This window comes from Neopelma chrysocephalum, unplaced genomic scaffold, assembly GCF_003984885.1.
Source record: "Neopelma chrysocephalum unplaced genomic scaffold, ASM398488v2 Primary Assembly neopelma1_24, whole genome shotgun sequence".
In the NCBI taxonomy this organism is placed as follows: Eukaryota; Metazoa; Chordata; class Aves; order Passeriformes; family Pipridae; genus Neopelma; species Neopelma chrysocephalum.
The window spans coordinates 34054165-34081822 of record NW_020897693.1 but is presented as its reverse complement, the minus strand read 5'-3'; the positions used below and the strand labels follow the sequence as shown (position 1 = coordinate 34081822).

Here is a 27658-nt window from a genome sequence, read left to right as displayed (position 1 = left end):
CCCAAGCACAGCCCAGAGAAAGAGGCATCAAACCATGCTTGCACAGATCAAGACATAGGGATACTAAACCATTGGAGGAGTCAATTTCAGTGCTTACTTTACATGAGGACAACCTCTAATGTAACTTGAAATTTGAAACAAAAGGTAAGCAAAGACCCATAATCCCTTCATAGTGAAACCTATGTGCCTAAAGTTTTCTCATGTCTATAGTAATCTCTGTGCTCCAGTGATTCCCATGACTTTTGTGTATTGTCCTTTGCATCACTGGATTCAGAAGTACAACACATAAATATGAGAAACTCCACAGTCACCTCACATGCCCAGAAAAGATGAGCAACTATCACCACCCCTGTAAATCACAGACTGATGTTTATAACATTGGATAAGTGATGAATCAATCCTTTTCACGATGTTTATGCCCTTCACCTCTCTCCCAAACAGAAAAGCTTTCTACCTGTCCTTAAACAAACGTGTAGCCAGCATGTAGTTCATTGATGTCTTGTGCTCTAAAAAGGATCTAGAAAAACAAAATACAGGATTATCAAGACAGAGCTCAACATAATGAAAGGCAGCATAACACAGAAATAAGTGACCTGTAAGAAACATCCCAGAACTGGATTCAGACAACATGCTGTACCATAACAGAAAAGAGGAAAAGAGGAGAGCTATCATTTTTCAGCTGAAGTTCCTGGTGATGCAAGAGACAGAAAACATTACAGATTGCAAAAATAAAATTAGAAAAGTCTAATACAGTATCCCTTTCAGAGTGAGTGAGTCCTATATGGCATTTAGGGCCTAATGACAAGAGTACAGCTCTAGGATGTAAAAGTAGATAGTCATAATGGATTATCTGAAGGGAAGACGCTTTTATTCTAACAGAAAAGCAACACCAGAAGCAATGTTTGACAGCTTTCCATGGGATGCAGTTAGGCAAAGCAGCACCTGATAAAAACAAGGGATCAGAAAAAAGCTTCCTCAACACTAAAATAAGCTCTATCAAAACTTTCAATATGTCTTTTTGATTACCAGGATGGCTGATCTACATATACCCAACACAGAATATCCCTCAATGCAGAGCATTAGTGCTATCTTATTGGATTGTTATTTTTACCCATAAAGGTCCCATGTTAATGGGGTAGGGAATATCCGGATGAAGCCTCCTCTCCGTTCATTTTCCTCTTTCACTCGCCTAAGAACTTTTATCTGGAAAAAAAAAAAGAAAGAAAATAGCCAGCAAAACAGATAAAATCAAAAATGAACCTTACGAAAATCTCAGAGTTTCAGCCAACGGGCTGGGTACATATGACATCCTTAAGCAATTTTGTCTTGCGTTTAAATTCCAAAGGAGCCTATCATTGCTTCAAGCATATATTATACCTGGCATAACTGAGGGCAAGGACAGTACCAGCAGTAAAAGCAAGCAATTCTGTTTTTAAAATTATACATCTTCTGTCATGTTTTTCATACACACGCACTTGCTCTTTGTTGAGCAAATAACCCCACATACTGAATGAAAGCCAAGGTAAATAAAAGCGATATAATAGTCTACTTACCTCCTCCATGGACAGGCCTACCACAGAGCTGCTATGCTTTCCTGTTGCTTTTTCCCTGCCTAAGGGCATCGAGCTTTTAACTTCAGCATCGCTGGCAGACAGAGGACGGGTACGCTGTAGAGACAGTGTGAATCCAGATTTTTCTCTTTTCCTCTCTATATTTTCTTATTAAAAAACATTACATTCAAATTCCAGGACCCCATTCCCAACAGGATCTATACTCCAGAGCATAACAGCCAGAATTCACAATTCCACACTCCAGCTGTTGAAGAGTCCACACCCCAGACAGCACTAAGTGTGAGCATTCACATTCTTAGATTTTAGCACAGCAATTCATGCATCGGCGCCAATATTTACACCCCTGGCCCCTTCCAGGAAAACATGAGACATACCCAAAAGCAGCAAAGTCAGGATGTCATACAGAAAAATTCTCACCAATGGGGCACTAGAGCCAGCATCCACAGGCTTCAAATACATTTAGATTCACACATCAATGGTACCAGAACCCTGATTCTCTGTTCTAATTGTTTAGCTACAGTAGAACAACAGAAATGTAATTCACTGATGAGATAAATGTTGCAGGGAAAAGATCACTACCTGTTATTCTTTTGTAACTATACTGCTAGGATGTCAGCTTACTGCTTCTTGCACTTAAGAGATAGATCCTGTATATGTACATAGACACATCATGCAAATTTGCATGATTGTGCAAATTTATTAAAATTAGAAAATACCTAATTTGCAGACAGTCTCACTAAGCTTATTCTTAACCTGATGGGCAGTCGTGACCAATTCTAACAAAAGGACAGGAATTCAAAATGTCTTCAAATTATCAGGATTATAAAAATCTTCAAATCTGAGCAAGACTGAAATCTTTGAACTTGTTCTCAAGTACATTTAAGCTAGCCTTAAGGCTCAGTTAATTAAAAATAGCATTTCAAGACTCTAGCTGAGAAGGTCTCAGACATTAATACCAAATTCAAATTTTCTTTTAGCTCTAAACTGAGCAAAGAATGCACAGAGGGCATTTTTAATCTAGAAAGAGAAAAAAAATGACAGAAACCTTAAGCTGGATAAGTCCAGGGGAATATTCCATACTACTCAGGTACAAATAAAATCCATGGCAAGATCAGGTTGCATCTTTATTTGTAAGGACTATTGGAATTGAATTTCATTCTCTCTGTTTCATTAGATATTGCAAGTGGCTATGCAATCTGTAGATGAAGCAACAGCAAAAGCAACAGGCATTGCACTAGAATAGGTTACGCTGCAGTGACTGGTACAGAAAGATCCAAAGATAAAACAGACATAGACGGTGCCAGCTGAAACATTGTTAAGTCTAATTAAAACTGATTTAAAAAAATAAGAGAAAGTTACACAACCTGGAAGAGAAGGCAGGAGACACAAGCATTTGCAGAAGAAATAAAAATGCCAGTAATCAAACAGGTTTGCCTGATGCTGTAGATGATACTAAATTGAAAGGCTTTAGTCTTTCTTCCTAAGCTTTCTTCCATTTCAAATCAACAGCTCAACAACTTCGCTTCCTCTGAAATCTCCCGATAGGTAATCTTCTCTTAAAAACCATTTCCTGGCACTACTATAACAATCATCGTCATGTGAGAACTGCTGCTCAAAGAGAATACTACAGAAATTTTTCATCCTATTAGATGAGCTACTTTACTAAAGGAACACTTGAACACAATGGAGATGATTTCATTGATTACAAACAGAAAATATATGCCTATGTACTGGCAGCTCTGGCTCCTACCTGAGAACAAAACTACACTGCTGTCAAAATGCTAGAGAAAAACTCTAACTTTACTGGGCTTCCTGCACAAACACCTTTTTCAGTGTTTCACTACAGAATACCCTCTGGCTGTAGCACAGAAATGTCTCCAGCTTCACAAAGACCTTGTTTCCTCTTTGACCCAGCTTATCTTTAGAAGTATAGATAAATCCAACCGCTCTGGTATATCTCCAAATTCTGCAAGTATCCCTAGTTCCCACATCATTATTCTAATTTTACTAAGCACTGACAGCACTTGGCACAAAGATCCTTCCTATTCCATACAAAACCTCATTATTCAATAAGATTCTTTCCGCTAAGCCTCAGCTAAACTTACACAGAATGACATAAATAGCAGTGCATAGAACGAATTAGGTTCTCAAGATGATTCCATCTGTCCTACCTTCCCTTCCTGCTGGGAAACCTTATAAAAAAACAAATTAAAATAAATTCCTATTACATTCATGCAGGAAGCCCAGCAGCAAAATAATACCTACCATTTCCCCACACAGCCAGGTGCTTAGAATTGTAAACTATCATTGATTTGTCCATATGGCTTGCATGAAGGGTGCCAAATATGACATTTAGAAAGGTAGATCAGTCTGACTTATGCTAACAACAGTCCATATTTTTCCATTAACTTTAAGAAATCCTTCTTATCTCTATTTTAACCCAGTTCACTCTCAAATTTTTGCAGCGTCCTTCAGATGACTGTCTCACAGAAAATTATTACTTCTTTCATAGGGCCACCTGAATTTTCTGTGCAGATTCACCTGTGCTTTCCTTATCATTCAGACTTATTCCATCCCCTACAGTACACAAGACAAAAATTCCTACTCCTCCCTTTTGGTGTGACACTCCTATTTGCTGCTATTTTTACCAGTTTCTCATTGGTTTTTGCACTTTCCTTTTCAATGGCCTACCTACTATGCTGCCAGTGTTTTCATCATTTGATGATCAGTGACAGCTTTATCTTTAAACATCTCTATCAATTTCTTTAAAATGCAGTTCAGAAACACTTGTAGTCTCTCAGCATACCTCACCTACTTTTTTTTTTAAGCTGCTATTAGTGTTTTAAATATTTTCCAACATTTGCTTTTGCCACATGGAAACGTATGTCGGTCGGTCTTCTTTTGTTGACTTTCCTCCACCCCGCACCAGGCTATTCTAGTTGTAAAATACAGTTAGGGACTAATTGTGCCAAAGCATTGTACAAGGTAACGTTTGAAATTGCGTCCCTCATATTGGTGCTGGGAGCTGAAGGATACTTACCAATCTGGTGTTTGCTGTTTGTGACTGTGCAGATGCAGGACGCTGCAAGAGACACACAAAAAAAATAAAAACCTTGTGTTCTCCAAGACACCATCATCCTTGCCTGAGTAACAGAGGAGTGACAAGTACCCTAAGCAAAACAGTATATAAGCAAAGGGTGGTGAGGCACTGGAACAGGCTGCCCAGAGAAGTTGCGGATGACCCATCCCTTGAAGTGTTCACGGCCAGGCTGGATGGGGTTTGGAGCAACCTAGTCTAATAGAAGGTGTCCCTGTCCACAGCATAAGGGTTGGAACTTGATGATCTTTAAGGTCCCTTCCAACCCAAACCATTCTACGATTCTATGATAACTGAAGTCCAGAGATATAGCTAACTACTTCTACCATCTCAGTTCAGATCTTCCTCATATCCTGCACAAACGTATCCTGTCCCCATTCCAAACACAGCACTAATCCTAACCTCAGATGTGCTCAGCTGTGCAGAATGCATCTGGACATGCAATTTTCAAAAGCATACAGAAAAGAGCTCTGAACTATGCTATGATGACCAAAACTGATATTTTTGTAAGACGAGAGTCACTCAGATAAAAATATTTAATAGCTATCTATTAAGCAGAAACAGATGCTGTCTAGTAGAATTGTTCATAAAACAGAGGATTTAAAAAAGTAATAATCCTGAAATTCCACAAGAAATTCCACTTAAATAGCTCAACAATATTCCAGTTCTTGTGGAGAAACAAAATACTATTTAACATTCTGAAACAGGTGCAGAAACATCATCAGAATATCAGAAAGTACCCTGTATTACTGATCTGGCATCAGGTCCACAAGCAAGACCAGTTTAATGACAGAGGTAGGTTCAAAAGGAAATGATTATCATCAGAGCTTAGATTTTTCTTGTCTTCAGTGGTATTCAGGCTGTCTTCTCTTCTCTAATGCCCAAGAGGTGCAAATGGTGTAAGAAAGGCTTCTCAAGAGACCTAACTATCATTTCCAGCTGTACTACTTCTCTACAGCTGGTCTATACAAAACAGGTTAAGGCCCCTTTATTGCTTACAATTAACTGAAAGAGCTCCAACCCAAATCAACAAGATTACAAAGGAAGAAGCTAAATTGTTCATTTCCCTAGAGGCAGAAATGCTCAGAGAGTCAAACTAAAGGAATTGCACAAGAAACTTGCAGTTCAGTCCGGTGAAACCCAGAAAACAGAATAACTATCTCAGGATAGTTATTCAAGAGAGTCTCTCAAGAGCACTGGTATCAGCATTTCTTTCCCAAGCAGCAATTTTACAATGATTAAAGACGGTCTGTGTGAACAATCAAAACTCAAGACTTCATGAAGGAGGACAGAAAAACAAAAGAGGTTCAATGTGCCCTTTGCAGCTGAGAATGGGAGCAGGTATCAAAGATCCAACAATCTGAGATAAAGAAGAAGCCAAAACGTTTCTGAACAGTGGGAAGATCTAAACACCTATTTAGCCATGGAATCTCCATTTAGGTACATAAGAAAAACATGCTATAAAATTTTATCACTAGATTATAAGCCTGTTCCTATTAAACATAGGTAATGCGGACACCTGTCCCAAAAGATAAATTAATCCCACTTCATAACCGTTGCTTTCTCATATGAATTTTGCACACTTCAACTGGCCAGGCTTTACATCTCTTTGTGGTTTTTTTTTTAAGCAAAATAAAGTTCAAATCCTCCTTAAAATTCAATGCTTCCCAGCAGCGTAATTTTCTGAGCCTGTCTTGTATAATTTTTGTCAGATAAAAGATGTCAAATCATCAGGATCTGATCACATTACTCTAAGAGAGAAGGGTACTTTTTCTGGAATGGTTCCTAATTTACCTGATGTACCTTTTGTCTGCTACAAAGAGCACCTTTACAGTCAGAGGGATCTGTACTTAAAACACTATCTATTAAATTGGCCTTAGAAGTTTTGGACTCAGACACGCATCCTATAGATACTCAAATCCCATCTTACCAGCTATTCATCTCTCTCCCAGTGACTAAAGACTGAGTTTTACAAGAAAAAAAAATATTGCAACTTCTGTAAGTTTTCCCTATACCAAAATGGACAGTGTATTGGTACACTGTCACTGAACAAAAATGACCTATCATTTCCTAACTGAACTTGAGCTACTCAGCCATGTTCATGTCCCTCACAGCAGCTGTCAGGGAGCACCATTTGCCTATTTGCCTGAGGAGAAATGCGCTTAAAGTCCAAGTGACATACCAGATCTCCTGCCTCTTGTGAACACTCCATTTCCACAGATATTTATGGAATCCATTTCATAGCCAAAACCAGATAGAGAACAACTGCCGTTCAGCATTACAGCGGTAAGAAAGCACTACCTCAGCAGAAAAGGCAATGGGCAGTCACAGCAAGCCACATGAGGCCTCAGTCCAATGATCCATGGGAGAGGAAGTGAGAGATTCCAAGACAGAATGGGAAAAAAAGTCTTAAATTTCAAATGCAAGAAGTTTTTTCTGCCTAGAAGGAGGTCTTGGAGACATTCATAAAGCTCTAGGGTTCTGGAAGCTTGTTACTCACAACAAAATGAAAGTGGCTGAATAACTCAGGTGCATAACTGAAGTGCATCCCCTGAGTCTCTTAGAATCATAGAATGGTTTGGGTTGGAAGGCACCTTAAAGATCATCTAGCTCCAACGCCCCTGCCATGGGCAGGGAACCTTCCACTAGACCAGGGTGCTGAGAGTCCCATCCAGCCTGGTCTTGAACACTTCCAGGAATGGGGGTTCCACAAACTCTCTGGACACGTTCCAGTGCCTCACCACCCACACAGTTAAAAATTTCTTCTTCTGTAGTTATGCTAGAAATCCAGATAATCTCGCTCACTGCCTCTCTCACTGGTGAGTCAACTTCAATGAGAATGACTTTTTGCCATCCTTTTCAGCTCTGGCTTGTTAAAATCACTTACCTGCATCTTCTGGTATGGATTTCTCCTGACAGATTCGGCTGAATGATAAATGGCCCGGTTTGACCGCTGGCCTGGATCCTGGCACACGAAGCCTAAGGGCATCAGGAGCCACATAAGAACTTTAGGACAGGCAAACCCTGACATATAAACCTAGCATTCCTGTTCACAGTCTCAGTCTGTACACAACCTTCTTGTCCCTGCCCAAGAACCAATAAGGATGCTTTCCATTTTCATACCTTGCTTTGTTTAATCCCAAACTGTACCTTCCATTACATTTTTTGAATAAAAACTGTAGCTTGCTTCAAAACCAAGTACTTAAAAAGAGTAGTGTCTTCAAATACAAAGATGGGGACTCAATACCACCTACGCATGACAATCAGACAGATTATCCTGAAGTTGAAGTGTACACATACCACCTCCCAGTGCTAAATACAACTGCTTTCCTTAACTGGAGTTTGCCTCCATTATACTCATCTAACAACATGCAGCTCATAAACCTACCTTTTATTGGTCTTAAATAAGGGAAGGATTGAAGGAGCTTTTGCTACACTTACCTACAAGAGTGAACATATCTGAGAGCATGCTAGCTTTGATCTTGAGATCCAAAGGAGCATCACTGTCCCCACATGCAACAGAGGACAAGAGAAATTATTTGTCTGTCATTAAATGAGAAGAATGCATCAGCATCCAGTGTATCTCCCAAAACAGTTTCTTTGTACTGATTCTTTGTACTGATTCTTAACAAAGGCAAAAACAACATTGGAAGAAAACTAGGCAATTTTCACATGTATAGGTAAAGATCCAACAGCAACAGAATTATCTGTTTAACCTTTTTCCACAGCTTTTAGTGTCCTAATGCAGACATGTACAGCTTTGTTTTAGCTCTGCTTAGCTAAAGACATTTTCTATGCTACATTTCATGAAGCAGATAAAAGTTACTGTCATAGAATTCTTAAAAACCACAATTAACTACACCTCTTTCACAAAAAAACCATAATTGAGAAACCTACAAAAATAAATCCCCAATTTTCATTAGAGCATGAGGGTCGGCATAAGAGTCAAGACAACACTCACTCTTTAGATTTTAGCTAAAGAGAATACTAGGTCAAACATTTGAGCCCGACCATTCATCTACATACTCAACATAATGACTGAACTCTGCTTGGACTCCATAACCTTAAAGCTTCTATCAGCCAAGCAGATTGAAATCCCACACAACAGTCTGCAAAGTTTCAAAATTCATCTATGATGGGAGATTATGAAGTGTTAACAATGATGATGGACTGTGAATAGGAAATAATTAAAAAGAAAATGGAATCCCAACTGGGCTCTTTCAAAACCTATTGCTGCAACAAGTTTGTTTATGCAAAGGAAAAAGCAAAGGATTATCCTCTCTGCCAATCAGCAGTGGAACAAATAATCTGCAGGTATCATGAAATCATGCCCTCCTAGGACCACGAGTTTCAAGGACAATCATCTCCAGCAACAGTCCTCATATGAAACTGGAAATCACTTACCAGGCCAATGATGGGGACAGGTTCACTTCCAACAGCCAGGGTTTGAGAGTGTCATCAATAAGGACATCAAAACCATACAGCTCTGAAAACACAGCAGACACTCTTAAGTTCATCTTACTGCATCTTTAAGCATTCAGGTAAGGTCCAACACTAGTCTCTATCAAGTCATTCCTATCTAAGTCATTCATGTTAAATCCAGTGAACTCTCTAGAGCTGAACAAATAACATTCCACAAGGGGGAATTTTCACTTCCTCAGAATCAAGATTAAATATATTTTGTCTGTGGGGGAGAGAAGGAAACAAAAAAGGAGTCTTAGAAAAGTATTATATAGGAAAATAAACTATTTGCTGCCCACAAACTGTAGGTAATGCAAAACTCTACTACTTGCTTTCACATAGAATTGACACACACAGCAGGTTCAATCTACTTCTTCCACTGGATCCTGGAAACAATGGAACTTCATTCTCCTCTTCACTTTTTAATCCCTATATTCATTGTTCCAGTCAGCTAGAGAAAATTTGCTTCTTTCAAGCATCAGCTTCTTTTCAATTATTCCTGCATATTTTCTGCAATATCCCCATGGGATTACAGACTTCTAGGCAGCTCCATCTACATGGACAACCTCCCATGGACAACCCATTAGCTTATTGACAGCTTGCCACTTTGCAGCAAACCACGATAGAAATATTTTTTCTTTAGTTTCTGAAACATTCTACAACATATTACATCTGCTAGATGTGTTTTGCTCTACACAGGTCAGACTGAAGCCAGCTTCTCATTCCAAGACTGATTTTACTATTTCACTCTATACGCACCTTCTCTCTAGTTTGAAAAGAGTCGCAAGAAGGACGCTACATAAAAATTACTATAAATCTGAAGTTGCCATTTATGCAATTCCCTCTTCCAGCATTAAGAAATACAGTTAATGATCACCAGGGCAACTTAGACAATTTTTTTTTCTCAAAACACCACAGAAAAGGGTACTGGCAGAATAGGAGGATTTCCATGGAATAAACCAGTTCCCTAGTGATTGGAGTAAAAGCAGGAGAGTTTCTTTGCCGTACTGCTTTCCTTGAATTCTGGCCTTGGCCTTTAGTTGCCTGCCTGACATTGATGCTGGCTCTGGGGAGTTGGACTGCTTGACAAGATCTTCATATGCAGACAGCTGTGCAGAAGCTCATGTATCTTATAACAGGAAGCTAATGAGCTGTGGGGGGGACTTGGAAGGGGGAGAAATGGCAGCAGAGTGAGCATTGCGTGCTCACTTTTCTAGACTCTGTAGCCAGACACTGAGTGGGAAGCAAAACAGCAGAGAGTTAAAGAGCTGGTTCACTCCAAAGAAATGAGGCTGAATCTACATTTGGCTCTCTTGCTCCCCAGACAGGAAAGGCTGCAGTAGAGGGAAAAGGAGGAGGTGGGGATTGTAAGTGTAAACATTAGCAAAGCACTTTGACCAGGGGAGACTTCTGATGACTTTAATATATTACTTCAGATTTGGTGAAGACCCATGACTCTCAATGGCATAGAAAACTCCAGTGGAGAGGCAGCTCATGGCCAAGGCAGAGAAGCCAATGAGTGGGCCTGTAGCAGCTGCTGATCCACAATCTCCCAGCCTCAGTCAGGAAGCAGCGCATTTTGTTTTGACTAGCTGTTGCTTCTTTTGCTGCAGGCCATTCCCTCCCTTTGCCCCTCAAAGGACCTTTGCTACATTTTGGCTCCTCTGACCTGGTCCTCCTCTCCCACACAATTCTCTTGCAATCACTTGCTCTTTAAACTTCCATCTTTCCCACCCAGTTACTCACTCTGTCCACTTTTACAAATACACATGGGAAACCTCTTGACCTCAGCTAGCCCTAACCATGCTGCTGGAGCTTTACATTCCTTTCCCTTGTCTTTGCCTTGTTTATTAGGACAGTAAGCTCTTCCGGGTATCCCTGCTGACTCAATTCACCAGACATCTAATGTCATCTGCAATGCCTCACGGTCTCCTAAGAAGACTCCACTGATGCTCCATAATGCCCCAAGTTTTATGTATTCTAGGTCAAATCTACAACCCCTAGACAGATATCTCTCATACCTCATGGCATCAGGAGCTATGCAATATTCATGTTCTGGCAACAGAATCAAGCCTCACAGGTTCCACATAGGACTTAGCACAAAGACGTGCTCCACAGTCAGAAGTTTACCTAGAAACATGTCCTTGGCCCTCTTCCACATTTAGAAAAGACACTACTTAGATTAAACACAGAAGTAAGTAGTAGTATCCTTTCCACTGTGAAACTCCACTATCATTTGTAAAAATAAATACATAGGCAGAACAAGAAGCATAGCAAGATCAAAAGTATATCCTCTGCAATTACCAACTTAAGCAGGACTGCCATTTCCCTCTGCAGAGAGAGTAAAGAAAACAGAATGACTGAAAAAAACACCCTTCACTCTGTGGCAACACAGACATCCCACCTACCCACCAAGTGCCACTGTTGTTTGTAAGAGAAGAACAAAAGAAACTAAGATACCCAGTTTCCATAGTGCCTTCCCTTGCTCCCCTCCTCTTGCTACTACAATCCACAAAATGTGTTTCACCGCTGCAGTTTGCTAAAGAGACTGGAATTATATCGAGAGGTACCAGCTGTTGCCAAGACACAGCAGGAACAGCCTATCTCTTCCCTCTAATTGCAATAGAGAAGGCATTGCTGACTGAGCTTCCCATCCTCCCAAAAGAAGGCCTATCTTCAGACTAAAGTCTAACAGCAACAGTTCAGCCAGAGATTTTTTTGCAAATGACATAATTTAAGACTAAGAGGAAGGCTAGAGATACAGTCTCAAGCTTTTTGGTTCTGATAAACTTCCATGTATTCCAAGTATAGCTTATAATCCTGTCCAAGACTACGCTGGTACTCCCTTTCACAAAATATCCCCAAAGAATTTGTTATTCTCTGTAAGTCTAGAAAGTAAGTCACAAGTGATAGCATGGTAGCGCAAACAAATTTTTCACGATTTTGCATAGAATGAATAAACTCAATTCCTAGGGGGTCACCGTAATTCTGGTCTTTGCAGCTTCTTCCCTAGGGAAAAAAGCAGCTTTACTGCAAAGTACATATTTTGCAACTGAATGGAGACAACCTGAAGTGACGACAGGACACAGAGTGAAAAAAAATTTGGGGAGCATGCAACTACTCTGGTTTTATAATAAAAACCTGATCATGTGATTTTATGCAGGACTCACCTAAAAAAATCCATTGCGCAGGCTGGAAAGGTAAAAAGACCTTTCCCCAAATCTTCGTTCGCGAAGATGGGCCATTATTATATTTACAGACATTACTAATGCAAGGAATTACACCTTTACCACTGACATTCAAGTCTTCCCTTGTTCCTTCCTACTTTTTCTGTCCTTATATAAAGGTATCCTGCAAACTGTGCTTACAGACAACATGAATAAAGGTGTTAGAAAAAAAAGAAGTTGTTAAAAAAGTTAACTGTGCTACAATTTCATCCAAAGCAGCAACCAGTCAGTGTCAGGGAGAAAGACTTTCAAGAGTATAGTGATGGCCATAGTGCTTTGCTGAACATGCTGCCAAACTTAATGCTTCAGAGACTACACAGTATTGTGTAAATGAACTTCATCCCTTTACCTAGTGATGGTACAGTACCTGTTTCAACTCAGCTACAGGGACATGAACAAATCTACATGTTGGGGGCTATTACAGTCAGGTCCCAAATCATTCCTGTTAGTCTTACAAAAGACCAGCATAATAATTTATGCTTTGATAAGCAAAAGGTCACACTGACATATCAAGTAATAAAATAGAAGGCTCTACTCTGTACACCAAAGGCTTTGGGGAAAGTACTGGTGCTGTAGTCTTGTGCAGGAATTTGCCTTGCTCTCTAACTAATACAGCTTAATTCCCTTTTTTACAGAGCTTTATTTTAACAGATAAAGGTTTTATCTCTCAGCGTTATTATAGGAAAGGACCCAGCAAGAGGAAACAAAATTATTCCACATGTTGGTGTTCTTGTCTACACCATGAGATGCAGCCCGCGTCTGCCAGAGTTTGTCATACTAGTTTGGCCAAATGTGCGATTGCCTCACTTTTCTGCACTATAGGTAACCAGAGAAAGCCCATCACTCATAAGATGACTTCTCAACTTTCTTTCCTTCTACTGAAGCCTGAAGGACAGTTAGTCACATTCCAAATAAAAGTCTTCAGAAGTGTATTAACTTCATAGTACATACATAGAGACATAGAATAACTCAAGTTGGAAGGAACCCATAAGGATCACTGAGTCCAACTCCCTGCTCCTTGCAGGATTACCTTAGACTAAACCATATGACTAGGAGCATCATCCAGACACTCCTTGAACTTTGACAGGGTTTGTGCTGTGATCACTTCCCTGAGGAGCCTGTTCCAGTGACTGACCACCCTCTCAGTGAAGAGCCTTTTCCTAATGTCCCATCTGAACTTCCCCTGACACAGCTTCATTTCATTTTCTTGTGTCCTATCACTGGTCACCAGAGAGCAGATCAACACCTACCGCTCCACTGCCCTCCTCGAGAAAGTTGTAGACTGCAATGAGGTCACCCCTCAGACATTCGCAAGATCAACAAGCCAAATGACCTCAGCCACTCCTTGTCAGTCTTGTCCTCAAGACCTGTAGTGGGTTTGTAACTCTCCCTGGGAGGGAAACAGAACTAGGATAGGTCACCTGATGTATATTTTACCAATAAGCTATTCCATACCATGTTATGTCAGCTCAGATATAAAGAGACAAGAAGGAAACAACTTCCTTCTTCTCTTCCGGGACGGTTGCACGGGATAGACGGTTGTTTTCGGAGGAGGAAAACACCCTTCCTGGGGAAGTAGTCTTTATTGTTAGTTTTCCCTGTGTGTATAGTGCTTATAGTTCTTCTTTTTCTTCTCTGTGTAAATATAAAACCGTCTTTCTCAGCAGCCTCGGTTTTGCAAGTTTTTTTTTCCTTTCCCCCTTCCCTCCTTCTTCTCCCTCTGGGGGGGGTAGGTGGAGTCTCGGTGGACACCAGGTGTTCAGCCAAAGTAAGCGATAACAAGACCTTTCACCATCTTGCTTGTTCTCCTTCTACATAAACCACTACTTTCTTTGGTGAAGAGAAGATTACAGCTGAGTTGAGCTCATCACCTGTACCAGAATCAGACTCAGAATCATCCTTCAACTCTGAAATCAGAAAAGCTAATAAGGCCACCTTCAAGGCTAACATCAAAGAACAGGAGTCTTGGTGCAAATTGCGCTGCCTTTATAATCCTAATCTTACTGGGTAAATAAATTATCACCCATGAAAGAGAAGCATTTTCAACCCAGTGTGTGATATCATAGTGAGCAAAGAGGTTAATATCCCAGAAACCATTTTTGGACATCACTTAACTTCCCTTATGACGCAGAGGAATATTAGAGTAGATGTGCAGCTGCTTGGTCCTCCACAAACTTAGGTGCCTAAATTAACAAAATGTAGTAGCAGGTAGATCAAAACAAAAGTCAGCTGATTCCATAGATAGATGGGTACATGAGGTGAAGGAGAAAGAGAGCATGTTTCCCAACCTTATTAGCCAAGTTCTTCTGATTTTAAGCTCCTAAACTCCAAGAAGCTTAGCTGCAAGAAAACCAGGAGACAAGAATAATCTGGTGTTCCTTACTTTCATGTTCTTGTCTATCTGCCAAAGACCTTAATGTCACTACAAGAACCAGTGGCAGTAGAAGATGGAATGAGAAGCCAGGACTGATTCAGACTTTGGTAACACATCAGTCCACTGATGATAAATTGGCAACGCTAGTCATTTCTTTATGACTGTTTTTGGAAGATTTAATTCTTTCTGGGTCTGCCCCAGCATCCTGAGAGAGAAAACTGGTGCTACCAAGCTGAGGACAGCTTCCTAAAGAAACCAGAAAGCTTCTGCAGCAACAAGGATCTTGAATCTTTCAGCTGAGCTCTGGGTGCTAAATCATCAACAATCAGTTAGGTACCATTTAGAGCCATGAAGTGATGAGTAGAAAGAACAGTGCTGGGATAGATCCCCTATTTCTATAGTACCTATGACTAAAAGACCTATCCTTTGAAGTCATTTTACCTCTCCAGGCTCAGCTGACAGTTTTGTTAAATTTGAAGATATAGTTACATGACAAAACCTACTTTGCTCATTAGATAACCAAAATACCTGTCTTGAAAGGTACAGGCCTCGTGAATCTGATCGTAGCCAGAGGACTCGAAGGACAACCTTTTTCAGATTCCAAACGGCATCTTTACATACCAGCTTTAAAGCAAAGACTGATGGCAAGGCTATAAAAAAAGAATGAATTAAGCTTTGCAAAAAAAGGGAAGGGAAAGGAATCCCTATTCAGCTTTCCTGTGACATGTCATCTAAGAAACCAGAAAAACATAGGGAATATGCATAGTATATGTACGGCTGACCCAAGTCACTAAACAGAGACTTATCTCATGTCAAGCAAGTATATACAGAAATTCCTTAAGAATACCAAATTTTTAGTGCCCTGCAAAAGTCATTACGGAACAGGTCAGCATTGTTCAATACTACAGAAGACTTCCCCCAAATAGGTCAACTGCTACTATTAAGAAAATAAAACGTTCATGAAGAACAGCAACCATAGGTGCTTGAGAAACTGGTGATTAGATACAAGTGAAGACTTTTTTTAAGCATTTAGCTCCAGGTCAGCACCACTAAAGTAGTTCAATAGTTTATTGTTTGTTCTATACCATCTTAATGTAGATGTGATTACAAGCATAAGCCTGACCAATTTGGCCTTAGGACACAGAAGCAGCTAAATTAGAAACTCATTGCTCTGATGGGATCAATATGCCCATTACCCTACCCTGCCTTCTTGATTGCAGAAGAGCTCAACAGTGTCACAGCTGGCTTGACTAGAACTGTGAATGAATCAGGGGACTTCAATCCATTGCTTCTTCAGGCTCATATTTCAGTGAGTGCAGAAAATCCAGTGCTACACTGGATGCTGGCAAAAATATGTGCTGAACCCAACTGCCTTCATTTCATGCCCTGCTAAACCATCCTACAGGGAGATTTTTCACACTGTCTGAAAGCAGGCCTCGCTGTCTTTCCTAGCCTACCCAGAAGTGCTTACTTCAGGAGGGAGAACAATGCAGTCTTTAATTGGCTTGGGCATACGCATTGCTATTGTACCTCCTGTTCTCACACTGAGACATCACATCCCTCAATGTCAGTGCAAAATCCAGTTTTCTCTTAAAGAAGGCTCCAGAGGCAACCAACAACTCAACTGGTTACCAACTTCAGGACAATGCAGTGTTTTGGAGACCTGCAGGATGCCCTCCTCCGGAGCTACTTACTCATTAAGACAGGCTTTACTAGGAGCTTAATTTTACGTGAGGTATTATTAGCTAATTACAAAGAACAAAATAGAGGTTTGAGATCACTTTGTTATGCACAGTGCATGAACAGGGCAACAAAATCATGTAGTACTTGCACTGCTTCCTGTGATGCACTTCAGAAGACCAAAACTGAGCATCCCAAGTCTCCTGAAAACTGATTATTACTAGAATGCAGTAAACAGCTCATGTTACATAGCCAAAATGGGACTCACTACAATCTTTCAAACTGTCAGCAGCACTCCACTTTGACATGAAAAAAGAATCATCCTGACCCACCACTCTCACTTTCTAGGCAAGCATTGGTAGCTGAAATTGGACTATCTCCCTGGTCTTATTTTAGAAAATGAAGAAGGCATGAATGAATTCTTTTCCTTTAAATCCAGAAAACAAGTACATTACACATAAAAACATCTACTTGGAAAAGGATTGAAGGACCACTAATGTGTTGGAGAAGTGGTCAACCTCATCTAGACAAATAATAGTTATGATTTAATTTTTAGCAAGAAGGTGGCAATTGTACAGGAATCCTATTCCCTAGAACAGCTTTACAAAAACTAGAGTAGAATACACAGTTATATTTTTTAGAAGTTTTCCAAACAAGGCCCACCTCTGCATTTGAATCTCAGATAAAGGTTTCTGAAGTCTGAGATACTTTTCAAATGATCGGCCCTTCTCAGGGCACACATGCAGTTCATTTTTCACACCCAGAACGAAAAAAGAAAAACAAAAAGAGTTGTGAGACTCTGCATGCTGGCCTTGAAATCTTCATTCACAGTTTTCTCCTTCACATTAACAGCTATGCACTGAGCCATTCTGAACATCTCCAGCTAGAAAAAGTGTCTTTTTTACAACAGGGTTAAAAGTGGCACAACCAACGAGTGTCAGAACAAGAAAAACTGATGACAAATGAGCCATGCAGCATGATGACAGTTCAAATCCTTGGGACAAGGACCCTCGCTTAACTGTGGGAGAAGGTGGCAAAAAGTACTGAGCTCTGGAAATGCCTAAGGCTCCCTAGGGAAGCAGTATGGCTCCTACTTAAGCTCTCTTGCCTGGGAAGCTCTTAATTTATGTTTACACTGAAATAGATGGAACAAAACAGTTTATTTGTGGGGGGGCATCTAAGAGGGTGGTTAGTGCAGCCCTGGGGAGGCAGCAGGAAGTGGGATAACCTCAGAGCCAGGCCCAGCAGAAAGTACACAAGGAACATTAGTTTCCACATACACAGCTCAGAGGAATTGAGAGACACAACTGAGGGAGGAAAAGGGAAAAGCCAAAAAAGAGGCAGTTGAAGTTTCTTTGGTGTGCTTTTTTTTTTTTTAAATCCAGTTGTTGATAGTTCAGGAGTAACCAATAAAGTGCTATTTCACTGAAACTGTTATTTAACTCATAAATCTCCATGCATGACAAGGTCCTTCAGCTTGGAACAAAGACATCAGGATCTGTCTCATCACCCACAAATATCCAAAGATAACAGCATTTATACAGGAGTGTTGAAAGCTACAGAAGTGTCAATATCTAAAGCGCAGTGCAAGGACCACATAAATGGATTTATTTTACCTGTTGCAGCTAGTTTACCTGATACCTAAACACCAGATAGCTTAAGCCAAGCTTGGCCTTCGGTTTAAGCATTGACTGGGACTCCATCTTTGTGCATGTATCCACATGAGCAAACGATGGCTATGAGCAGAAGGAGGCCTCTTAGGGAAGGCTGGGAAGCAGCCACTGGAAAGTGGGAGAAGGCACACTGTGGTACCAGCCGCTGCTTTCTGGACCTTGTCCCAGCAGCTGCTGCCAGCGAGCTCTCAAATCCCTTTGCCAGCACATACTTGTGCTTCCAGTGCCTGCCAGGAATGGGCTCTGACGCCACCCTGTGGCCGTCTCGCACAAGCACAAACCATTCACCACCACCATCATTCCAGGCACCGCGCTTCACGTTTCTCCCTAGTCCTCAGACGCACGTAGGAAAATGCAGAACTACATGGTTTCAGGTGGCTCAACTGAAAATATCAAACGCTCTAAATGCTCTAATCATCCATAGCAATCATTTGCGAGGGCACTAGTGGGTCAGTAACTTCAACTTTCCAGCGTTTCCCCAGTTCCTTTTCAAGTCCTTTTTCATCATCCCATTTTCATTTTCTATCATGAGATTTTGATGACTGACACTGGTACAGGGTCAACTAAGATCCAACATTCCCTGCCCTCACAGAGGCCTATAACGAGGAGAAATAAAATCAAAACAAACCAACCAAAACAGTTTCCAGTTTCCTAGCATTACGAATTGCATGTTTCTCGAGCATCACAAAGCTGGAAGTTTCAAACAGTAGTCAAGAGCCAACCAACAAAGATGTCCCCAATGCCTTACCAAAGCAGCTGCCACGATGTGAAAGAAAACTTTTACAAGCTGAGGCAATGGACAGCTCAGCAGAAACTACAGTCTTGATAATCAGGTCCTCCACGTTGGCCATCAGTGCTGCAAGGAGGGGAGGAGAGGAGAAAAAAAAAGGAAAAAGTAGATTGTGAAGTAAAACATAATATCTAGAAAGGCATGAGAATACGCATATGGATAGATATCTTTGTGAATCAAAGCACATGAGAGCCTATGGATGACAAAGCAATGATGTTTAGAAATCCATTCAAGCATAAGTATATAGATACATGCAAAAGTATGCTAGTGCAAAAATACTCACAAATGAGAATGATAAATGTGAGTATATGTACAGTGCAGGTAAGCAGAAACATATGGCAAATACATTAGCACAAGTCAGCTGGAGTATGACTACTGCCCACTCAGAGGATTAGGAAGGATTAAACCAGAGTGGGTTAGTGAGATAGACCCTTAAATTACAGAAAATAAACCATAGTCTCCAAGATATAAAAATTTTTCTTGTGGACTTCCATGAAATAACTGTTCTGTGATGTTGCACCTTCCTCTAAAGCAGCTGTTCATAAATCTTTTCAAAATTATATGACTGGTGACAGCTTCCAGTCCTACTGACCTATAGAAAACCTGCAGTAAGAAAGCATTTGCAGCTCCTGCATGAGCCTATGAACAGAGCTCCGGAAAAGGAGTCTAAGCAGACAGAGGGAGGAAAAGGCAAGGAAAGATGGACATTAGATGCAGACCTGGATTCTACACTGGGCTTGGGATGCGTCATGCAATAGAAAGAACACCACACTTAGTTTCTGTTTTCAAGGACAAGCAATAGAGAAGTGAGAGGAGGAAGGAATGAACAAATAGTGGAGTCCTGCTCTCAAAAGTTAGTAGGGATGAAAGGACAGCTTTCCCCACCCCTCAAAGGGAGCACAAGCAAATCCACACAGACAGAGGTAATCCCTACTTCAAAGAACATCTACTACAAACCACTTGACTAGAGAGTTTGCTTTAGGCCTACAGCTGCTATTTCTCATGCTCAGATGATGACATGCAGGGACCTGAACAATTACAGAAGGAGCAAGCAAGGAAATTTAGATGTGAACTTCTGTACTAGAAGACAACTAAGTGAAGCCAACACAGCATGGAAATATCCCAGTGCACATAAACATTCTAGAGCACAAAAATCTTGGCAGCCCAGACAAGGCCAGCACTTTCCAGCCAGCATTCTACCTCCCTATGACCAGAACCAGATGCATCAGAGAAAGGTGCAAGAAGCCTTTTAATGTATAGTTAAAGAAACCTGTTTGCACTGCTCAGCACTTTACTTAATAATTAGGAGGGTACATTTTATACTTCAGGTTGGGATGAGGTGTGGAAATGTATCAATATAAATAACTATGTGCTCACAGCTTGCTGCATACATATCGTGCAAGTGATTGGACAGCCATGCGCACACATGATGGAGGAAAAAGCCTACTTCCATCTGAAAGCCAGATTCAAACCCCTTTATCCAACATCTAAGTGTTCCCTGACAACATTTGCAATATGGGCCATAGCTGCTATCAGTAGTTTAACTGATGCCTTAGTATCACAAGCAATTTATCCCTCAAAGGATATACCCGGATTCTGCTCTGCAGATGCATTTACTCCCAGCAGACCTGGCAAAGGTGTGGAAGAGGGAGCTATTTTATATGAAACACAGACTGAAATGAAAACACTCAGCAAAAACCTGAGCCATGGAAAGATGACACCACATCCAAGAGTCATTCAAACTGGCACAGTTCTCCAGAGGTTGGTCACTCATCAGACTGAACAGGCCATGGGAGCAGTAGAGGGAGGGAAGCTTTTAGAAGGAATGGAATGACCTTAAGAAACGGGAAATGTAGGTAAAACATTAAGAAACACACTCTGAGAAAGTCTCAGAATACCATTTGCAAAAAGGAAGGAGTTAGGTCTCATCTCGGGGGATAGGGAATAAATGCACAGTTCTAATGCTAGAATAAGGAACAATGCTTCCCTCCACCCTTCTCTGGTGCTAATTGGGACTCGCTGGGGCTCTTCCTTGACCTTTTAGGATTCACACTAGTGAGATGATTAAGATCCAACCAAGGAATAAAAGAACAAGATCTGTACTGACCTGCGGTGTCTCTCCCCTCTTGTTTTAAGTACCTCAGCATTGCACTCATGCTCCACTTGTTTCCATAATCCTCTACTTCAGGATCATCACAGCTAAAAATAAAAGAAAGAAGCAGATTAACACCACTGGCCTACCTCTACGGATCAGCATTAAACCAACTTAGGTAAACTGACCCAACCTCTAGAGATCAAGTTCCATTTTCCAGCCAAGTACCTGACATAATCTCCACTCTTCTTGTTTACACTGTAGTTGGTCAGATGCATGAACTGGTTTTTAATGTTCTTGGATGCCTGGTCATACCTCACTGTTGCAAACCTGTAAAGAGGGATAAAGATTCAGAGTCTTTCTTAAAAAAGTGGCATGCTTGCTAGATACAGCAAGCATGTCACTACAGACCACAGACCCCTACACAGACCACTCAACAGCAACAGCTAGGGACAGAATGCATGCAATGAGACTTCATTAAATGAAACCTTTCCACATAAAAAATATAGTTCATCCTCAAGGGACACATCCAAGTGCATTTAGTTTGTTTTCCAATGTCTTAGAGAAAGAAGTTTTTTCTCCTAGGAGTTTTCACAGTTTAACAATGTACACATCATGCTAGATATTTTTTTTGATTTCCTTAATTTGCAGTCCCTGGACTTTCTGGCCAAATAGGCCACTTTGCTTTAGACAGTAAATGTCACAATAGGACCTACCATGAATACTTAAGATCCACTGGTCCTGGGAAACACGCACGTTCAGAGCAATCACACTACATATGCATACCACAGCCAGTACTTCCTGAAGCCTCATACAGGCATAGGTCAGTTTTTGTGTACTCTATATGGACATCTTAGGAAAGAGTGGAAACAGATTTCTACCAACAACAACTACACAGCCTACAACTGCCAATCCACTTTCTCAAGAGGCATCCAGGAAACAAGGTACAACCTAAATGCCAGACTAATTGGTCCAATAAGGCAGCATCTGCTCCAAGATGCTGTCATTCTTAGGGACTACACAGCCCATATCTCAAATATGTCACCTAGATGAGTACAGGGAAGATCACAATTAGGAGCAAGACATTGCTACAAGCTTATCTGGGCTCCATGTGAACCCTGCCACAGCCAACAGTTACACAGTGAAATCAGCCTGTTTACTGTGGAAACAGTGGCAACCTCCTAATTGAAAGGTATTACTTTATACTGTAACCAAGTACCCCACCACCGCTCCCTTAGCCAAGCACTACCATCACAGGTGTTAGTGTTGAAATGAATCAAATAATTGATTCAACTGAAAAATAGCCCAGGATTTTGTTTTGTAAGGTTTTGGGGATTTTTTTTTTTTGATTTGAGGTGCAGGCAGAGGGAATAGAATGTAAAAAAGAGAAAGATGCCAAGGGACAAAGCTAGATCATGCTCCATGATCTGGCTACAAAGTTAAAACTTTATAAGCATTTTTTTTCTATTTTTCCAGTGGCCACCGGAGCCATCCAAACTCCAAACTCTTTCGTCAGCTATCCAATTTCATTTTACCTGTACAAGAGCATTTGTGCTGCACAGCAAGCCATCTAAAGCCAGGTTTTTTTACTGAACTATGTATTAAACCAGATCAGGTCACTGCATGGGTACAGAAACGCTTGTGGTGACACAACACAATGGACACCACAAGCCTCTAAAAGAGCACAGGAATAGAGCACAAAATTGCACTGAAACAATTGAGTAATCTTATCAACAGGACATCTCTTTAAGAAGAGGTTGAATGAATGCTGAAACAATATAAGCTTCTGGAGGAGGAGAAGGAGCTTCCTGCAACCAATTGCTAGTTGCTGATGCTACCCCTCCACTGCCATTTGCAGCCAGAGGAGATCGTATACCTGTGCCAGAAAAGAAAAGGGTCAAAATGAGAATGGGAACAGCACTCTGGAAGAGTTTTCTCTCATGAAGAGTCCTCAGGAAGGACTGTTTCTCTTGATAGCCATGCCAATTTAAAATGTTTAAAATTACATCTTGTGCAAAAGTTGCTTTCTAAATCTGTAGTTGCACGATCAGCCTTTGTCAGCCTACAGATGTACTGCGGTTGAAAGCTCATCACTCGCTGAGGTGCACACTCCAGACACTGTATTTCATCTGCTTCACATATTAGGTAGCCACAGGCAAGTCAGATCACTTCACAGATCTGACTGAACAACCACTTGAGCATATTACAGAAAGATACCAATTAACTTTCAATCAGATGCAGGTACATCCTCTTTCAAACATAACAAAGGACAGTGTTAGGATACAGAGTCAAAACAGAAAGTGGGCAGTGCCTCCATTTAGGATCAGGTCACCAAACAACTTCAAAAAAAAAAATCAAACATTAAGCAGATGATAATACTATTTGTGGTGACATTTGCAAAATCTTACATCTAGACAAGGACATGTTATCAAGTTAAATGTAATGGAATAGAATGTGAATATAATGTAATAGAATAGATGCAGTTGGAAAGGACCTGCAATGATCATTCAGCCCAACAGCAATCATTTGCTTATGCTGCATGTAATCCTGATTCAATGCATATTTTAGGCCTCAGACTTTGGAGAAAAATAAATAAAACAAGAAATTGAGAGCAGAATCCAGGGCATCTGGTTGGAATAATGACCAGTATAAGACACTGATAATCACCAGAGATCTAACAGCAAGCATGTTCCAGTTCAAAAAAAAACCAACAAAACAACCCCAAACAACCACCAACAACCAAAAAACAAAACAAATTAATGAGAGGAAAAACACCTTCACTCTGACAATCCTCCTGTCCCACAACAGCTTAAGGTGCCAATGTCTCAAAAGAGAAAAAGGGGAGTAAGTAAGAAAGGGTAAAGCCAAATACATGCTATCCAAAGAAGCCCCGGCAAGAGGAAAAGTATGTACCACGGAGGGCAGGGTTAACTGCAATAAAAGGGGAGTAGATATGGGTGAAGCCTCAGCGCAGGAAAAAGGAATGTTCAAGAAGAATGGAAAAGGGAGAGAGGGAGGGAAATTTGGATCACCTGGTTATGCAATGAAGTTAATGTCCAGAAAAGAATGCATCTCCAATTTGCTTTATTAATAGTCATCTCTCTTCATCCTTCCCCTATTATTTTCCATAGTTCAGAAGAATCTGAACTATACAAAGACATCTAACAAGTTACACTCAAAAAAAAAATAAAAAAATCCTTCCTTTAGAAAGAACTGCCAAAAAAACAAAGACTTTATTTCTGGATGAAAATGAAGCCACTACTGCCCTCACAATAGTAGCCACTTTGACAAATAACTGTTTCCACAAGAACTATACCAGCAAATTCATGAAGATGCTCATCAGACTAAACTTATCCTTAAATACAAATGCGGAAGCGAGGGGGAAGAACCCTCCATGATGTAACTAAGTGGCAAAGTTAAGAGTGAAAAATATTTTGCACCATATTTTTCTCAACTTTAGCTACATTTGAAATCAGAGTATCTGGCAACAGAAAAGAGTTTGGAAGTTTGGATCCCCATTCCACATATTTCCACAGCCTAAAGTATTTGAATTTCTTTTCAGTTTAACTGAAAGTTTCCAGGATTTAGCACTTCTGTTTTGAAAACAGTGACAACAGTCCTACCATGTATTTTGTTCTTAATTATGATTTCATTATCTCCATCTTAACAATAATTTATTGAAAGCAAACTGAAAGCATTTGTTGATTATATACTTTCAGCCAGATCCTGGAAGATACTGAGCACAAATAGCAAGCCATTACAGGAAGTCATGGCTCCCTCGGTACTTCAAAGCAGGGGACATTTAGGTTTACCAAGCTTTTCAGTTTATGTTTTTAATTGTTCATACTCAGAAATATGAGAATATGAACCCTGACAGACACAGACAATACTCTAGAGAACAGTATTTCTGTACCTTGCAAATGCTTGCAATTAGCTTCCTTCTACAGAGTCCATCCTTAATTATTAGGTGATCTGAGCTCCATACCCACAGAATTTACATTTCCATGGGGACTGACTATTCAGAAGGTATTTTGCTGTGTTCCACAGTTTTCAGTACAAAAACTTTCTCTTTTATTAGGATGCTACCATCTTAAGGGATATCATGGGCCACCTCAGCAGTGCATCAAAAAAACCCAAACCAAAACATTTAATGACTCAAATCTACTATCAAAAAACCCCCAAGCTTTATACAACAGAATTCAATGTCAGATTTAATACATTCACCCAGAGCTAGCCTGACTAGCCTCACGCTAAGTGCAAATCTGCAAATGGAAAATACATGTTATTTCTAGAGCTTCTATCAATAGTCTCTGGATGTCAGAATGGTAACAGATCACAAGGACAATGCTGGCAATAGTACACACTCCTTATACTTGTGTTTTGCACTTGCTTTGGATGGAAGAGTGTTACTACCTCTGAAATACCAGCTACAATTACTTTCAGTACTCTATAGCTCTACAGCTTTTCATATTATACTTTGCTGTACCTTATTTGCACTGTAGTAACTAGGCTACTCATCCACCACACTTGCTTTCTCCAGGAAAGAAAAGGAACTTGCATGCCATAGAATGTCTTGCATCAACAGAAATTTACACGCTATTTTTGGAGAAACCAAAGTCATAGAAAAAGGCCTTATAGTAAGAATGAAAGGTAAGAAAACTCCAATGCTTGTAAAATCTTCAAGGTGTTAACCTGAGATTAGAATAAACTCTTGAGAAATCTTACAGTCTTTTAGAAGATGATTCTATTTCAGGGCTATGCTCTTTTCCAATTTCATTCTGGGCCTCTATTCTTTTCCAATTTTATTCTGGGCCACTACTAAGAATAGAATATGTGTCACTTAAAAGATAAGGGCCAAGATCCTAAAAGCAATTCAGAAACTATATGCTAACTAGGCACAGAAAATCAAGGGCGAGCTTGATGTTTTCCCAGTAACGAAATTTACCACAAGCACATGCTGCAATTTCTGCATGAGCTATTTTCATAAACACTAAAGGCTTCAATGCCCAGGTGTCTCATATTGCTTTAATCCAGCCAAAGTGATGAAGGCACAAGTAAGTGAGTCCAGATCATCATCTGCCAGGATAGGACTGTTTTGAGCCAAAGCATTACTCGTGGATGCTGCTATGTGGGAGCCTGCAATTAGCCAGGAATCCAAGAGTACTCTTAAACCAGAGGCTGGATTGTCCACACGTGGAGGCAGATCTTCAGCCAAAAGAGTCTATTTTATCAAATTAAACTCTTTTAAACACTATCTTCTGCTTACTAATACCATCTCTTCTTGCTCTGCTTCAAGCAACTGTCATCTTCCCCCACTGTGATCTGTTCCTGCCCAAGTTCTGGACTACTCCATAGGCCTTGCAATGCACAGACCCAAACACACTTAACAGGCACTGTTGATAACGTGCGTGAGCTGAATGGTTCAACAACCGGATTCATATTGCTTTTAATTCTTACAAAGAATTTTCCTGTAGGACTTGTCAAGTGAAAAAAAAAATCAGGAAAAGGAGAAGTTTTCCACTATTAGACAGGAAGGTTTTCTGCCACTTCACTGCATTCTTCTGACCCCACTTCACCTAAACCAGAAAACCTTACTGTTAACAACATGAAATGTTATGCAGGTAGCCAAGAAAGGAATGGATGTCTGTTCTATATCCGCCATCAGAAGGGTATCAACTCTGTTTTGGCCTGAATTCAGATTTGCTTTCTCCATAATGCAAGTTCTAACCACCAGTTTTCAAAGTTGAATCACTGAACTTTCTTTAACCTGCCAATGTACTTAGAGAATGTGCAGAAGAAACAGGTATAGGACGCAAGAGGAATGGCCCCTATCACGATATTAACCTGGTTCATCTCTGTGATATGTATAACTCAGATAATACAGCTTACAGCAGCAAGAACACAGGAAGCACCTTCCCATGTCCTGTTGTTATATACTGCTTGCATTCACTGTCTAAACTGAACAACATGATATTCATTTTCATTAACTTGTTTACCTGGCCTTACTGCTCAAAGATCCTCCCCTTGTAATGAATCTTGTCCTTTTAAAATATGAGGAAATGGATAAGTTAAGAAAATTAAAGGACATGTATTAACACAACATACAAGAGATTAGATTCCAAAAGCCTCTAAGTAGAAATATTGTAGGAGAGCTTCTACCCCAAAACTACAGCTGGAAATAGGAAAGGTTAAACTGAGGTTGACTGTGCACTGTTCAGTTTCCACACAAACTGCTGTCAGTAATACAGTCTCCCAGGCAGAAGTAGCAGCAATCATATTGTGTGAATAGTCCTGGCAGCCTCTCTCCCTTTCACTGCAGCTTCGCTCCCCAGCAGGATAGAAGAGATGCCCTTCACTTCTGAATTCAAAACTTAGAATAGAGAAGTGACACTCATACTTTTCATTGTTCTGATACACCTCCCCACGTCTCAGCTGGTCACAGCCAAGTCACACTGGCATATGTCAGCTTGGATGAAGACAACAACCAATTCTCTATATCAGGAACTACACACTGCTACAGAGCTCACCTTCAACGATAGCACATTTGCCTTCCCTCTAGTTGTACTTTCTCTTGGAGAGGGAGACAGAGCAATCAGAAGGGTGGCAGTAATAGCAGCAGGCAGCCAGGGTAGCACAAAAAGTAAATCAAGGGAGAAATCCTTATTAATTTCTTCAGACTCCAGAACCACTCTC

The 27658-nt window shown here is 40.5% G+C and overlaps 1 protein-coding gene across 11 annotated transcripts in view; it reads right to left on the bottom strand.

Moving 5' to 3' along the window:
• The window catches only part of TTLL5 (tubulin tyrosine ligase like 5), a 135582-nt gene that overhangs the window by 89098 nt on the left and 18826 nt on the right, over positions 1–27658 (bottom strand). For 10 of the 11 annotated variants that reach the window (XR_003532346.1, XR_003532347.1, XM_027671953.1 and 7 more), the window contains 10 exons: positions 21194–21295; positions 20981–21072; positions 18832–18939; positions 9073–9154; positions 8110–8171; positions 7556–7647; positions 4612–4653; positions 1554–1667; positions 1112–1203; positions 455–517 (listed from right to left, as the gene is read on the bottom strand). Coding sequence is in view for 9 of the 11 variants with exons in the window: in XM_027671953.1 (XP_027527754.1) it covers positions 455–517; positions 1112–1203; positions 1554–1667; positions 4612–4653; positions 7556–7647; positions 8110–8171; positions 9073–9154; positions 18832–18939; positions 20981–21072; positions 21194–21295 (849 nt within the window). In the remaining 2 variants the exon portion in view is untranslated. The remainder of the gene's footprint in view (positions 1–454; positions 518–1111; positions 1204–1553; positions 1668–4611; positions 4654–7555; positions 7648–8109; positions 8172–9072; positions 9155–18831; positions 18940–20980; positions 21073–21193; positions 21296–27658) is intronic. The other variant, XM_027671983.1, reaches the window with a different exon arrangement.